At 36.4% G+C, this 15,199-nt stretch overlaps 1 protein-coding gene across 5 annotated transcripts in view; it reads right to left on the reverse strand.

Moving 5' to 3' along the window:
- The window catches only part of CNTN3 (contactin 3), a 335,565-nt gene that overhangs the window by 61,366 nt on the left and 259,000 nt on the right, over window positions 1-15,199 (reverse strand). For all 5 annotated transcript variants that reach the window (XM_039477684.2, XM_074404562.1, XM_074404559.1 and 2 more), the window contains 2 exons: window positions 8,255-8,382; window positions 6,452-6,627 (listed from right to left, as the gene is read on the reverse strand). In XM_039477684.2, the coding sequence (XP_039333618.2) occupies window positions 6,452-6,627; window positions 8,255-8,382 (304 nt within the window). The remainder of the gene's footprint in view (window positions 1-6,451; window positions 6,628-8,254; window positions 8,383-15,199) is intronic.

Consider the following 15,199-nt stretch of genomic DNA (forward strand, 5'->3'; position numbering starts at 1 on the left):
AATTTATCCTTTTTGCTCTCAAGGTTTGCCTTGAATTATTCTTTGTTGGAGATTAACATTTGTTGCACTCTCTTTCTGTTGTATTTACACAATAAATATTTGCATACATTTTCCTTTATGTCACTTCATTTGTAGTCTTGGTTTATTGTAACTCTGCTGTTTTTATGGGTTTTAGTACAAGAAGTCGTATGTTGCTTGCTTTGACTTATTCTTGTAAATTTAAATTTGCCTTACAGGGTTTCCACTGGGGATGGCTATGGACCATTCATCTTAATAAATACTGTACTTGATAAATACAGCCCTGGGATATCAATCACACTTTATGCAGGAATTGAACCTTTATTTGCCTCGTTGAGTAAATGACGAGTCAGACAAATAACTACACGTCAATAGTTTTGTGCATTACCCCTTTTACAAGCTGGAATTGGAGAATTCTTGTTTCTGCTCCACCAAATAACATTATGGAAACAGTCATGCTTCAGAGATGTGGGTTCAAGATAAATAATAATTCCTCCAGTCTGATCCCCACTTGTACCAATTTGTTTCTGGTTACATTCTCTTAATAATTATTTCAAGTCAGCTGATGCTTTGAGTTTAGACAAGACAAGAAAATGTATAAGATAGTCCAATGGGGACATGCTTAAAAACTCAAAATGCCACCAGAAGTTGTTAGGAGAATGAATACTTTCCTATACATAAAATCATTTACATAGCTATAAAGAACTGCTATTTTCAAACTTTTAGTCTGCACACACAAATAATTCTATGAAATAAATCAAGTGAAAGTGGCCACTTATATTATCACACAAAGGATCAATTTCAAAGATATTCTTTTCTACCACTGAGAGCTGAAAAATACATCAAATCTCAAGTTCATGAGTAGCTGTTGTAACTAGAGTGAAATTGTTGCTTGTGGGAAATAAATTATACTGAAGTAATAAGCCATTCAAATGAATGGCAGACTGGTTGTCACTGCTAAAGTTCTTATTGCTTCCAGTGACTTTTATCCACAAACATTCTAATTTATCATAGATCCAATTTCACAAAGTGTTGGTAAAGCTGTACAGCTTGGCGCTAGACATTCTTTATTTCAAGTACCTGCACCACATAGGGTTTATCAAAGCATATATATTTAACATCCTTACAATATAGAGTGAACTAGTGTGTTTAGGTCCAAAAGTTTCTATCTGTAGGGACCCTCTATCATATAATGCATTTAAGTCCAAAATTTAGCTTACTGAGCAAGTCAAAATTATCCCTCAACATCTGTAAAATAATATTTAAATTGTCAGGCCCTAGGTCTTCATATAACAATCAACAATAATCTTTTATTCTCTTGAACTTGGGAATATTACCTTCCTTTTCCTATTGGTGGAAGCTAAGCTCTATTTAAAAGGAAAGAAACAAAGATGTCATACAGGGGTAAATAATGAGTAAAAATCACTGGTTAAATATCGATATGATAGAACACTACCATACACATATAGCTGGGCCTATACCTCTTCTTTTGATTCTGCATATGTGAAATAAAAGTACATATATGAATGTGTACATTCTCATTTACATACACACCATCATATATGAAGATATGTAGATACAGGTAAAAAGGAGAAAACTGTATTCCAGGAAGAGATCTCATGGGGGGAGGGAACATGGTCAAAACAGTCAAGTGCCACATAATGAGTTTTTGGTCAAGGATGAATTACATATATGACAGTGGTCCCACAAGATTATAATGGAGCTGGCCAGGCATAGGTGTGGTGGCTCATGCCTGTAATCCCAGCACTTTGGGAGGCCAAGGTAGGAGGATCACCTGAGGTCAGGAATTTGAGACCAGCCTGGTCAACATGGCGAAACCCTGTCTCTACTAAAAATACAAAAATTAGCTGGACGTGGTGGTGCACATCTGTAGTCCGGCTACTCAGGAAGCTGAGGCTGGAGGTGCTTGAACCCAGGAGGAGGAGGTTGCAGTGAGCCAAGATTGTACCACTGCACTCCAGCCTGGGCGACAGAGCGAGACTCCATCTCAAACAAACAAACAAACAAAAGATTATAATGCAGCTAAAAAGTTTTTATTGCGTAGTGACACTGTAGCCATCATAATGTCACAGCACAATGCCTTACTGATGTATTTGCTACGATGCTGAGGTAAACAGATCTACTGTGCTGCCTGTCATATAATAGTATAGCACATACAATTATGTACAGCACATACTTAATAATTATGATAAATGATGTTATGCCATTTGCTGCACTTTTTATTGTCATTTTATAGTGTACTCCTTCTACAAACTAAAAAAAAAAAAAGTTAACTATAAAACAGTCTCATACAGGTCCTTCAGGAGGAATTCCAGAAGAAGGCATTGCTGTCCTAGAGATGACAGCTCCATGAATGTTATTGGCCCCTGAAGACCTTCCAGTGAGACATGATGTGGGGGCACAAGACAGCGATACTGATGATCCTGATCCTGTGTAGGCCCAGGTTAATATGTGCCTTTGTGTGTTCATTTTTGACAAAAATGTTTAAAATGAAAAAAAAATTAATAACAGAAAAAAGCTTATCCTTATTGAATAAGGCTATACAGAAAACAGTTTGTACAGCTGTACAATGTGTTTGTGTTTTAAGCTAGGTGTTAACAATAAAATGGTCAAAAAGTTTCAAAAAGTTAAAAGTTTATAAAGTAAAAAAGTTAAAGAAGGCTAAGGTTAATTTGTTATTGAAGAAAGAAAATACTTTTTATAAATTGAGTGTATCCTAAGTGCAGAGTATTTCTAATGTTTACAGCAGTATACAGCAACGTGCCAGCCTTCATCTTCACTCACCACTCACTCACTGACACCCAGAGCAATTTCCAGTCCTGCAAGCTCCATTGAGAGTAAGTACCCTATACAAGTGTAAATTTTTGAAAATCCTTTATACCATATTCTTACTGTACCATTTCAATGTTTAGATATATAAACACCTGCCATTCTGTTAAACTGCCCACAGCATTCGGGGCAGTGACATGTTGTGCAGGTTTGCAGCCCAGGAGGAATAGGCTGTACCACACAGCCTAGGTGTGTAGCAGGCTGTATCATTAGGTTTGTATTAAGTGCACCCTACAATGTCCACGTAAGGATGACATTGCCTAACAACGCATTTCTCAGAATGTATCCCCATCGTTAGGCAGCATGTGACTGTACTAAAAACTGATGTGAAAAGAGATCAGAAAATAAGACCAAAAAAATTACGTGACTCACTCACCCATGGGCATCAACCAGCAAACAGCAGTACCTAGAACTCCTGTGTATCTGAATACAAATTCCCCACTTCTACAACCACACCACTTGTGCCCGTGACTAAGCTTTTCCTGGCAAACAGGGACTTAAGTGGAAGTCTTTTCCTCCTGATTTAATGATAAGACTTTTTTATTTTCCCCATGATCACAGACTGAAACTTGTCTTTGGACCCCTACTCATCCTTTGTGATGTGCCAATTTGTTTTGGACACAGTATCATAAAGCTTTTCTGACTGTATTGTTCCAATTGTGCAAAAGTCTGTGACTGGTGTCATCGTGTTCCTTTGGGACAATTTCAAATCTACACAGTAGATCTGGCTTAAACTATTGGAGCTTTCTAAGCTTATGGACTTTTTCTAAAAGGCTTTTTTTTTTCTTTTTTTAAAGAAACGAATGAGTGTTGACTACTTAGCATAGTCCCAATAATTGGCTGATTCAGTTCAAAGCTATGAATTGTATTTTCTATAATCTGAACTATACCTAACCCCTTTTTAGAACATGGCTGTTACTATCTACCTTTCTACGCAACTTTCCCACTTACCAGCCTCCTTGTTCACATTTTGCTGCTTTTGGAAACTGGGGATATATCTGTGAACCCACTGGGGAAAAAGACAAGCAGACTATCTTTGTATTAATGTGCATGCTGCAATGAATACACAATCAGAGGATAAGACTTGTTACATGATTCCCTTCTGAGGCAACAGAAAGCTGATTTACTTAATTGCCTGTGCTTAAGGGTAATGTCATCTTGTATGGCTTACTGTTTTATACAGATGGAAGAATATTAAGTTACTAATGGCACAAGTCAATAAAAAATTCATAGGCCATGAACTAGCATGTTAGAGAAAGAACCGAATTGGAAAGTGACAGCAATTAATTTATGAAATTTCACGTTTCAGGCACCTGACTTGTACAGAGATGACTTTGTCTTCTGTAGAATCTATCAGTGCTATGTAAATCAAGATAGTTAAATTACATTATAAACTCGAATGTTCTTAACTCCAAGCTTTTCTGAAAGATAGCTGAAATCTGCCTCAGTCTTACTGTTTCTTTGCAACTGTTTGATGCATATATTACAATCAAACTACTTTGGATTTTTCAGTCTTTCATTACACATTTATTTAGCATTAGCTAAGACAGAGAGAACCGTATTGGATAAACTATTATCAACAGCTAGCAATCCAGCTGAGAAATCAATCACAAACATAATTATCTTCATTATAATGGCAAAGGTAACTAATGTTTCAAATGGAATTCTTTAATAATTAAAAGTATCAGAAGAGCTGGATTAGAGAAGCCTTTTCCAGATTGGGTAAGGACTCTTTGTGAAAGTAACATTTTGGCTTTCTCCTTCTTGAGGCCCAAAGAAGGAGAAATTTAAGTTGTAAGACAGCCTGGGTATGGAGGAGAGAGCTAGCTCAGAATACAGCATGTGCCTTTTACTATCATGACAGAAAAAATCAGTGACAATTTAAAAATAAATGGACATTTACAACAATAGTGAAAGGAAAGTTAAAAGATTTTAGCAATTGGTGAAGTTCTCAAAAGTCGTGAATCAATCAGAACAATAAGAAAAGTAGTATTTCCAAAATGGAATAAAATGGATGATAAAAATGGTACTAAAATTATACTTAATTGTGGCTAGGTATCTGAACGTCTCAATTTCTCTTTTTCTTTTAAAAACTTTCCTTTTTCTGTACTAGCTTCCTAAGGTTGCCGTAACAAAGCACCAAAAACTCGGTGGCTCAAAAGAACAGAAATGTATCCTCTCACAGTTCTGATGACTGGAAGGCTGAGATCAAGGTGTGGGCAGAGCCAGGCTCCCTCCAAAATCTCGAGGTGGGAATTCTTCCCTGCCTCTTCCATCTTCTGGTCGCGCCTGGGATTCCTTGGTCTGTGTGGCCGCACAGCTCCATTTCAGCCTTCATCCTAGTCGGTCCATGTCTCCTGTGTCTGTGCTTCACATGGCATTCTCCTCCTTGTGTATCTGTGTTCAAATGGCCTTCTTTTTATAAGGACACCAGTTATACTGAATAAAGGCCCATTTTAATCCAGCACAACATCACCTTAATTTAAGGAATGGCTTCTACAATAAGGCAATTTCCAAATAAGGTCACATTCTGAGGTACTGGGCATTAAGAATACATCTTTTGGGAGGACACGATTCAACTCAAAATACCATGGTTTTAAGTTGCATATGATTTTAATACATTAACATGTCAACGTATACAAGTACATACATTTAATAAGAAGTTTTTGTCAAACGAACACAGTTCAGCTGACCATCATGTGGCTTTCTGCTTTACTGAGGCCTGTATGTAAAGTCCATAATGACAAGACCAGACTTGACTGTCTACCACTGACCTCTTTACCAAAACAATGAAGCTGTCCACGAGTCAGTGAAAACAGGGAAGCTGGCTTTGTAATTCCAGTTTCATAAACATGCTGTGAGGCTTACCCTTAGTCTGCGTGGCTCACCAGCACAGAGCCACTTCTTGACCATTCTCCTCAAAGGGACTATTTTTCCTTAAAATCTGTAATTCTTTCTAATGTGGAATCATCACAAAAGAGGAGACAGATTGGAATGAATCATTAGAAAGCATCTGTGTTGTGGAAACACACCAATCTGGGCTTGAAGTTCCACCACTAAGTAGCTGAGTGACTCTGAGTAAGTTAATAAACTGCTCCAATCCTCAGTTTGTGCATCTGTATAATGAAGTGTCTTACTGCTAATGTCCAGTGCAATTGTGAAGATTAACGGTAATGACGCAACCTGGCCTGACGCATTAATTGGGATCAAGCACCTGGAGGAGACACTTAGTAAGTGCAGCTTTCTCCCAATTCATCACATGTGTGTCATGTTGAAAATAAACACCTGTAAAAGAAAAGCGTCCTTTCCATAGGATACTAACTAAAAATTGAAACGAAAGTCACATTTACTATAATACAATATATATCAATTTTAATTGAAATTATAGGTCGAAATAAATGCGTTCATTTTTTGGTAATTACAAAAGTAAAATTAGATGAAAACAGAATTGAGAACCACTCAACAAAAACCACTTACTTAGAAAGCATTTTCTAGAGCATCGCCTATATGTCAGATATTTTTAGAGGCAATGTGTCAGAGATGCGTGCAATATAAAAAGTATGAGGAAAGTGCCACAACTTACCCCACCAACTTTCTCAAAGTGAGATCCATCTTTCTTAAAATCTGCAAGGGCCCCATTGAAATACCAGGTAAAGATAATGTCTAACAGCGGGTCGTGTTGTACCTGGCAGGGCAATATGACGCTTTCACCAACAGAAACATCCATGTTAGATGGTGCCAAAGTTATTCTCGTTGGTTCTATTGGGAAAATAATTTTTATGTAAAACAGCATTTTACTGTGATAAAAGACATTTGCACAGGCAGACGGTTCATCTAACTTACACCATGTATGCCCGTAGATGCATACAGATGAATATTCACACATCTATATAATTAAAAATTTTCAGCATAATAATAGGCATTTTGAGGCAGAGCTACACTTCAGTGGCTCCACAAATGCTTCTTAAAGAAATTAGGATATTTGAATTGTATGACATGGAAGTTTAAAAATTAAAATCAGGTGTAAACAAGAGTTGTACTATTATTAACAAAATCAATTTCAACTTAGTTTTATTGTTTTTTGAAATGTAGGGGTAGAAACAGAAAATACTGTGTTTTCACCAACTTTGACTAGAAATTACATCACCATCAAAATCTAAACAGATATTTAATGGTAGCCTGGACTTGAAAGATATACAAAAAATGCTAGAACAGGTACAAACAGGAAGGGTACTTATGTTAAAATGTTAATTGAAATCTGTTTTTCCCTAGTGCAAATGTCCACTTACATATTTCTTTCCCCCTGTTGTCACCACCTACCTTCCATTTATCTATTATAAATTAAAATTCTCTTGACCCCATTTTCCCACTGCTACTCCCCACTTCTTTGCACCATGTTGGACCAAAAGTCTTCAAAAGAGTCATTTACACATGGTGTCTACAACTATGTTAGTCAATTCCCTGTTTAACTCAGTCTAGCCAGGCTTTGGTCCTCCCAACCCCCCTGCCCTCATCAAGGTCCTGATAACCATCCTGCTGATGTATCAAAAGGTTTTTCACATCATGCACTCCTCTGCTCAAAACCGTGCAGCAGCTCCACTTTTCAATCCAACTGAAATAAACTCCTGAAGAGGTCTACAAACTGCTTGCATAATTATCACCAAGAAATCTATTAACTGACACCTTCATCTCCATGAAATCTTTGTCCAAATCTCTCCTTCTCAGGCAGGTTTACTCTGATCATTGTGTTACTAATGCTGTAACATAGCTCTGCCACTATGTGCCTCTTTGTTAATTGCTTACAATTTTTGCCTTCTAATAATTTTCTTGTTTCTTATTTCTACTGTTATTTTCTTTCTCCTTTTATAGAAGGTAAGATTCATGAGGACAGTATTAGCGACAATGTGCTCAAGGATACAGTCCAAGCAACTGGCACAGAGTAGGTGCTCTAATGTTTTCATGAACGGATAAATGAACAAAATATATCCACAACTTTAAGCAATTCTTATTTATATCAAGTTATTTCCTGCACTTGAACATCTCCAGAAAAAATCAACTATAATGAAAAAGACAAAGTGTATTCAAAAGACTCGACATGATAGAAATTTATTTAAAAATAAAATAGAAGGAGATCAACATATGCTATTTGTAACTCTTACTGCTCATCTTCCCAGCACAGTAACCATTGTGTTCCCTGATGCACATTGTGCTGTGCTAAGGAAATATTGTTTCCTTGACTTTTTGCCTGTTAAAAATAACATAAGTGCAAGTATAGGTTCTAGCTTTATAATGTACTGCACATTGTGAAAAACATAATTATGGTCACCATAATAATGTATCTTGCAGTAAATCCATATATAAAGCAATATTTAAGAAATGCACGTACCTGTGACAACCAAATGTGTTGTTCCATTTGCTTTCCCAAACTGGTTTTCTGCCATACAGGTGTAAGTTCCAGCATCAGCTTTAGTCACATTGGCTATTTTGAGTTCTCCATCTTTTAACAAAGTAATTCTGAAGAAAAGTCAAACAACATAAGTAAATGTATCATAGCCATTTTTTGTAAATGAATACACATACACATACACACACACACACACACACACACACACACACACACACACACACTTAAAGAATGTGTTGCCTTAAGCTAATATTTTTAAGGCATGATCGACCAGTCCTTAGCTTTTTGGGAATACAAAAAAATAAAAGAAAATTTATCTCCCCCCAACACACATAAACACACACACAGTGTTTGATGACAAAAGATGCCCCACCAGTTTGAACTTTGTTCAATATTTTTACTCATCATTACTTGTTACACCTAAATTGAGGGATGCACTTGCCAATTAAGCATGAAATGTTTTCAAAAATATTAATGTATGTTGTGGTAGATTATTCACGGAGTTAGCCTAATCAACTTAAAAGAAATACAAAGTAGGCAGAACACTATTTCCCTTAAATTTGAAACAATATATGACAAAGGAGAAAGCTACATGTCTTTTACCACAAACAGAGAGAGTCATATTTGACCCAATGAAAACCCAAATGTTCCAAAGAACATTTGGGTGGTCCCTTGTGGGCTAGTGAAAAGAGCCTGGACAAATCCAATAAACCTTACTTTAGAGTTTCTGAGTATGCACTTAGAGCGCTTAAAGCTTAGGTATCTAATTAAGGAAATATAACTGAATGCTTTACGTACGCTTGGCACTGTAAGAGAACCTGGGATTATGGGGTGAGCAAGACAAAAGGCCTCCACCTTCATGGAAATAATATTCCAGTGAGTGGCATAGACAACTGTATTAGTCGTTTTCATGCTGCCGCTAAAGACATACCTGAGACTGGCTAATTTGTGAAGAAAAAGAGATTTAATCGATTCACAGTTCCACATGGCTGGGGAGGCCACATGGAAGGTGAAAGGCACGTCTTACATAGCGGCAGGAAAGAAGGAATAAGAACCAAGCGAAAGGGGTTCCCCCAGAAAACCTTCAGATCTTGTGAGACTTTTTCACTACTACCAGAACAGTATGGGAGAAAACGCCCCCATGATTAAATTATCTCCCACCTGGTCCTTCCCACAACATGTGGGAATTATGGGAGTTACAATTCTAGACGAGATTTGGGTGGGGAAAGAGCCAAAATATATCAACTGAATAAGTAAAATTGGGAAGTTCTGATTTTTGAGAAGTAGTCAGAAGAGTGATACAATACAGAGTAATTACTTTAGGAGGAAGAGTTTCCAGGATAGGGTGCTACAGAAAATCCTCTTAGGTGTCATTCGAACTAAGAAAAAAGAAGGAGATGGGATTAACCTGTCATTAATCTGATCACTGTATCTTTCCTGCCCTAATTTGTCTACTCATAATTATATTACCTTTCTTTGAATTCCTAAAATAATTACTATCCACATCATACATTTAACACATGAGTAACTTCTATCTTTTATGGCTCTTATTTTTGACACATGAGAGAAAATGAATGGTAAACTTCTTAAAAATATTTGTAACCCCAGTATCAGCATGGCATTATATATGGAAACTGTGGTAACCAAGTGCCTCCAAATTTTGGGCCATTCTGTAGCGTAAATAGGAAAATACTGAAGACAATAAAACAAGAGTGAAGGATCTCAATCTGTAAAAATGTTTATTGCAGTTTTTAGGTATGTTTCAAAAATGTTACTACAAGAGTTTCTGTATAAAAATGTACAAGATATAGATTTTCTATTTATATATGAATATGTGTGTGTAAGTATATGTATATATTTATCCAAAATATTTTTCACCTCCAGTAGACTGTACGATACTGCCACCAATCACTTTTTAGATATATTCCTCGATAGTCCAATATTCACTTTCACTTGTATCCTAGTTACACTTTCTTCAGTGAGAAAATCATGGTGGAATTAGAGCTAGCACACAGGTTCATGATCCTGGGTAGAGCTATCTATTACAGTTTGTTGTGCATATGATTTCTTTTTAAACTGTGCTAAGGTATATTTAAAATAAAAATGTTTGAGAGCAACAACCTAGAAAGCTAATCAGAGAACCATGGCACTGAATGCCAACTTGAGGAACTACAGAGAAAGGTTAAAAATTCCAAGAACTTTCCTAGGAATTCAAAACAAAACAAAAAGGGATATATCTGATCTGATTCTCCTCCTGGGACCCTGAGGGTTGAAATTTTGCATTTTGTTGGGTGTGAAATGCCTCCCATCACTTCATTGGAAGAGATAATCAAATAAATTAAAAAAAAAAACTATCTTAGCCTATTTGAGAACAAAGACTTTCCTAATAAGTATGCAATAATAACGTAAAGAAGAAACCCTACAGAGAAGTAAAAATAAATGAAAATTTAGGATAGGAGGACTGGAAGTTTTAAGGAACACAGATAAAAAATTTAGACATGTCAATCTGATCATGTGATCCCACCCTCTTCCTTCCACCTGTCCAAGCAAACATTGCTTAGCTCCCCCAACTTTGGCGTCACACTGCCTGCTACATACAGGCTATATCCTAAGCCTGAACCATATCCTCACATCAGGACCTCTTCCTCTCTCTAACTTGATACGGTTTCATGAATTCTTTCCCTTGCTTGCTTTTCTCCAATCACATAAGCCTTCTTTTAACGGCTTTTTTTGCTTCTTTTGGTCTCAAGGCCTTTATGAAAAACTACTTCCTCTCCTTTGGTTGATCTGTATTCATTCTTCAGACCTCACTTACTTTCCTGAAACCATGAGCTGGATTCAGTTTTCCTGTATCTGAACAAAAGATTATCTGTGCTTTCTTCATAGGACCCATCAAATGTCCATTTATATTTTTGTGTGCTTATTTGACTAATATATTTATCCTCCAATAGACTGTAGGCTCTCTGGAGGCAAGGAAAATATCTCACTCACAAGTAAATTTGTAGACCCTTGAATAGTGCCTGGCACAGAACAGACATTCAAAAATAAAACTTGTTGAGTGAATAAATGATGCTATCCCTTTAGAGAGTCACTGCAAGGGACTTGGGGTTAGTGAAGCTAGGTTGCAAGGCACTGACACCTTATAAATAATAAGGAAATGGATTCAGAAAGTGTGCAGACTAATACACACACATATAAGAGTGTGTGTGTGTGTGTGTGTGTGTGTGTGTGTGTGTGTGTAGCTAGCCCTCCATATCTATAGGTTCTGCACGTATAGATTCTGTAGATTCAACCAACCATAGATATAATAGATTTGAAAATAAACAGATGATGACAACACAGGAATAGAAAAGTACAAATGACAGAGCAACATAGTATAATAACTGTTTACACTCCGTTTACATTGCAGTAGGTATTATAAGTAGAGACTATTTAAAGTATATAGAAGGATATGCATAGGTTGTATGCAAATGCTAAGTTATTTTATATGAGGAAGTTGAGCATCCATGGGGGTCTGGTGAATACCATGGAAATACTATGTACATGTATGTAGAAATGTTGTTTATATCTATGCAGCAAAAAAGATAAGGCAATAGAAGACTGGATAAAGAGAATTTAGAAATGCCTTTCCCAGGATAAGAGAACTCCAAACATGCTTGTATTAGAGAATAAGTCAATAGAGAGGGAGAGACTGAAGACAATGGGATGGAAAAAAGAGTGAGAGAGGAAACTGACAGAGAAGTCTTAGACGAGGAAAGAGGGAGCCCCATCAAGGATCATGCTCCAAACCCATCTGATTGCTAATCCCATCAATAAAATTTTGGGGCCATGAAACCCAAAGAAAATAGTACTTGATCCACATTATTGCTCTAGAATTTTATCTATCATTGTTATTAAACAGAAAATGCAGATGTGCTAGAGAATTTTAATATGTAAATACCAGAAGCCATTAGATGAAATCAAAAGGTTGTGAAGGTATTTAAATAACAAGGCAAATTAATCTGCCCTAAATTATAGGTTAGAGATAGAATGGGAAGCTTCAAGAAGTTGGGGATCTACCACTTCTATGATTAGTAAGCCTTAAAACAAAGTAAAAATACCTCTTGTTGACTGAACAATTATTGAACTTAAACTGATAGCCTCTGATTTGAAGACTACAAAACAGAGGTAGGTAATTTCAGGTATCTTCTATGCAATGAATTAGTGTAACAGCTAACTTTGTACTACAAATACAGGGGTGCTAGGAATACTGGAAGAACTAGAAATCCTTTGGTGTATTAGGTTTAGCAACTTTTATCAAGCAAACTTCAAGTCAAGCAAATCATGCCCATGTTGAAATGAGAATGTTTCAGAGGCAAAACCTAACACCTTCAGAATCACACAAAGACTTCAAAGCAAACATACTGACTCTCAGAGAATGCAAACTCTATGTATATTGTAAAATTTTTAACTAATTGGGTATTTTCTTTCTAAATTGATTCTTCCAGTAAGTTCTAAGAGGCCCACAGGGCATTCACACAACATAAAAATAAACAATATTCAGTAAATGAATGGAGTAACTGTTTCTCAACAGAAAACCTTCAATAACCCACGTTTCCCTACAGAGATTCAAAGTGAAAATTTTATACCACTTCACTATAAATGAAATTGCTTTTTAAGCTTTCTGAGAATAGGTTTATCTGCAAATGGGTAGAGTTAAAAATGTAGATAGTGATGAAGGACTCTTGTCTTGGCACAAAACCTTAAATGTCAATTTATGAAATTAACATTCAGGAATACAAGAATGCAGTTTGCTTAGGGAAATGGTGTAATTCAAATCACGGTGGCATTTTTAACTCCTTGATCAGTTTTATAATATACCTCTATGTGTACCTTTTTATTGGTCCTTCCTTTTGTAGTAGGAGGTTAATTATTTACTTAAGTTTCCGCAGTCTACGGTTAGTTGGGGATAAGTAAATGTAATTGCTTTAAGCTGCTCTAATGGCTTATGCTGTAATTCAGTGGCGGCATTAAATTTACGACTGTTAAAAACTTTGTTTGTTCATACAGTATATTGTTGTTTAGGCAACATTGACCTGTACTTTATGATGCCACTTAAGCATCCATAATAAGGCAGTGTGCTTTAGAATGGGAAAAATGTGAAGTATTATGGATGGCAAAGCAGGATTTCTGAAAATATTGTTTTCTCCTGCCTATATTCTTCTGATTATTACAGTAATTTATTCAACTTGAATTTTAACAAACGCACTGCAACTCTACATTTTCTCAGGAAGCATATCTCTGTGGAGATGTGATCACATGAGATCATAATGATTAAACTGCTGTATTGAAAACAACAAGGCTATTTTAGACGGTACTTGCAAAGTACATATTCCAAGAGATTGATGCTTACAATTAGATGTAAGATAAAAGTACTCACAATGCATATATTACAGGATAAACAATGACAGTTAAGAAAAGCAAATATACACTGATGAAAATATATGAGAAAATAAACATCAGAGAAAAAGAGCACACAGTATATGTTCTCATTTACAACTTCTATCACCCCCTCCTTATTGGTGAAATAACTGCTCCCCCTTGAGTTCAGAGAAAACCTGCAAACAGTATTTAGGAAAACAGTATTAGCGTTTTTATTCTTCTACCTATCCTATTTTGGGTTTTCATGTTATAAATTCAACAGTGTTAGTATAGTGATTTATTGGTTAGAAAATCTCCAAGGAAAGAAGAAGCAAATGAAGATTGGCAGTTAATTATCATAACTTTGAGTGAGTACCAGGCTAATAACAAGCAGCTCTGTGATTGTGCTGAACACACACACTCTACAGAACAGACAACTAGAGAAGATGGGCCTTGGTACCACTCTATAACCTAGAGAAAAATAATGAATTCATATCATTTAACATCTCCACATATTCATAAGAGGAAAATCAACAATAAAGGAACATTTTCACTTCTATAAAATGTTTCTAAATGCATATCATCATGACAAATATATTTAGAGCTAAAATCACTTTTATGACAATGAATGAATAGTTTTTCCTACTAAAATGGACTCAAACCTATACAAGAAAATACCCCTATAAGGGGATTTCCAATCTAAATGAATATATACAACTATCATCTAAGTAATTTGTGAGGCGCAGGCAATACCCCACTTGAAACATTTGCATTCTTATACAAAGGAGTCTTTGCAAAAATTATACTCAGAGGCATGAAGCAGTAACACAAACAAAGGAAAACAGACAAATGAGACAAATAATTCTTTGATGTCTTATGTATTAAAAGAAAACTTCAAAGGGGATAATTATTAAGGTTCAAAGGCCCCTCATCCTTGGCACTATTCTTCTATGCCTCAGAGAGAGAGATATGAGTCTAATCAGGGAAAATAAAAATGTTGGCTTTGTTAGCCATATTATAGATAAAGCTGATGCAATACTGCTTCGGTGAGCAACAATGGTTTCCTGATATTTCACTCCAGAATTAGGCAGGCTTAACCTGCCTGGCACAGGCAGACAACCCCAGGCCCTCCCTGTAAGGGAAGCCCCATTACTGCATGGTAAAGACAACAGCAAAATACATCCACTCTCTACGTACAGCAGACACCAAAGAGAAATAAGGGGAAAAGTTGAACGACAGTGACAGGATCTTCTACAGAAATTCAGGAGACAGACACTTTCTCGGGGGAGTCATTAAAGAAAGACCCAAATGTTACTCCAACGGTTGTCCTTCTGCTCAGAGACTAGAAGCCCTGGATTGAAAGTTATTCCATCCTAATGCCAAAGTGCAAGATACTTGCATTTTTGGTTGTCCAGAATTGATTCCTCATTCTTTGGACACCAACACTGATCTTCCTTGAGGAATTCTCTGCCCCTATTCCATGCAGTGTTGGTACGGCTATGAATCACAGTGCCTTGTTCTATCCTA

Source organism: Saimiri boliviensis, chromosome 8 (assembly GCF_048565385.1).
Source record: "Saimiri boliviensis isolate mSaiBol1 chromosome 8, mSaiBol1.pri, whole genome shotgun sequence".
NCBI lineage: Eukaryota > Metazoa > Chordata > Mammalia > Primates > Cebidae > Saimiri > Saimiri boliviensis.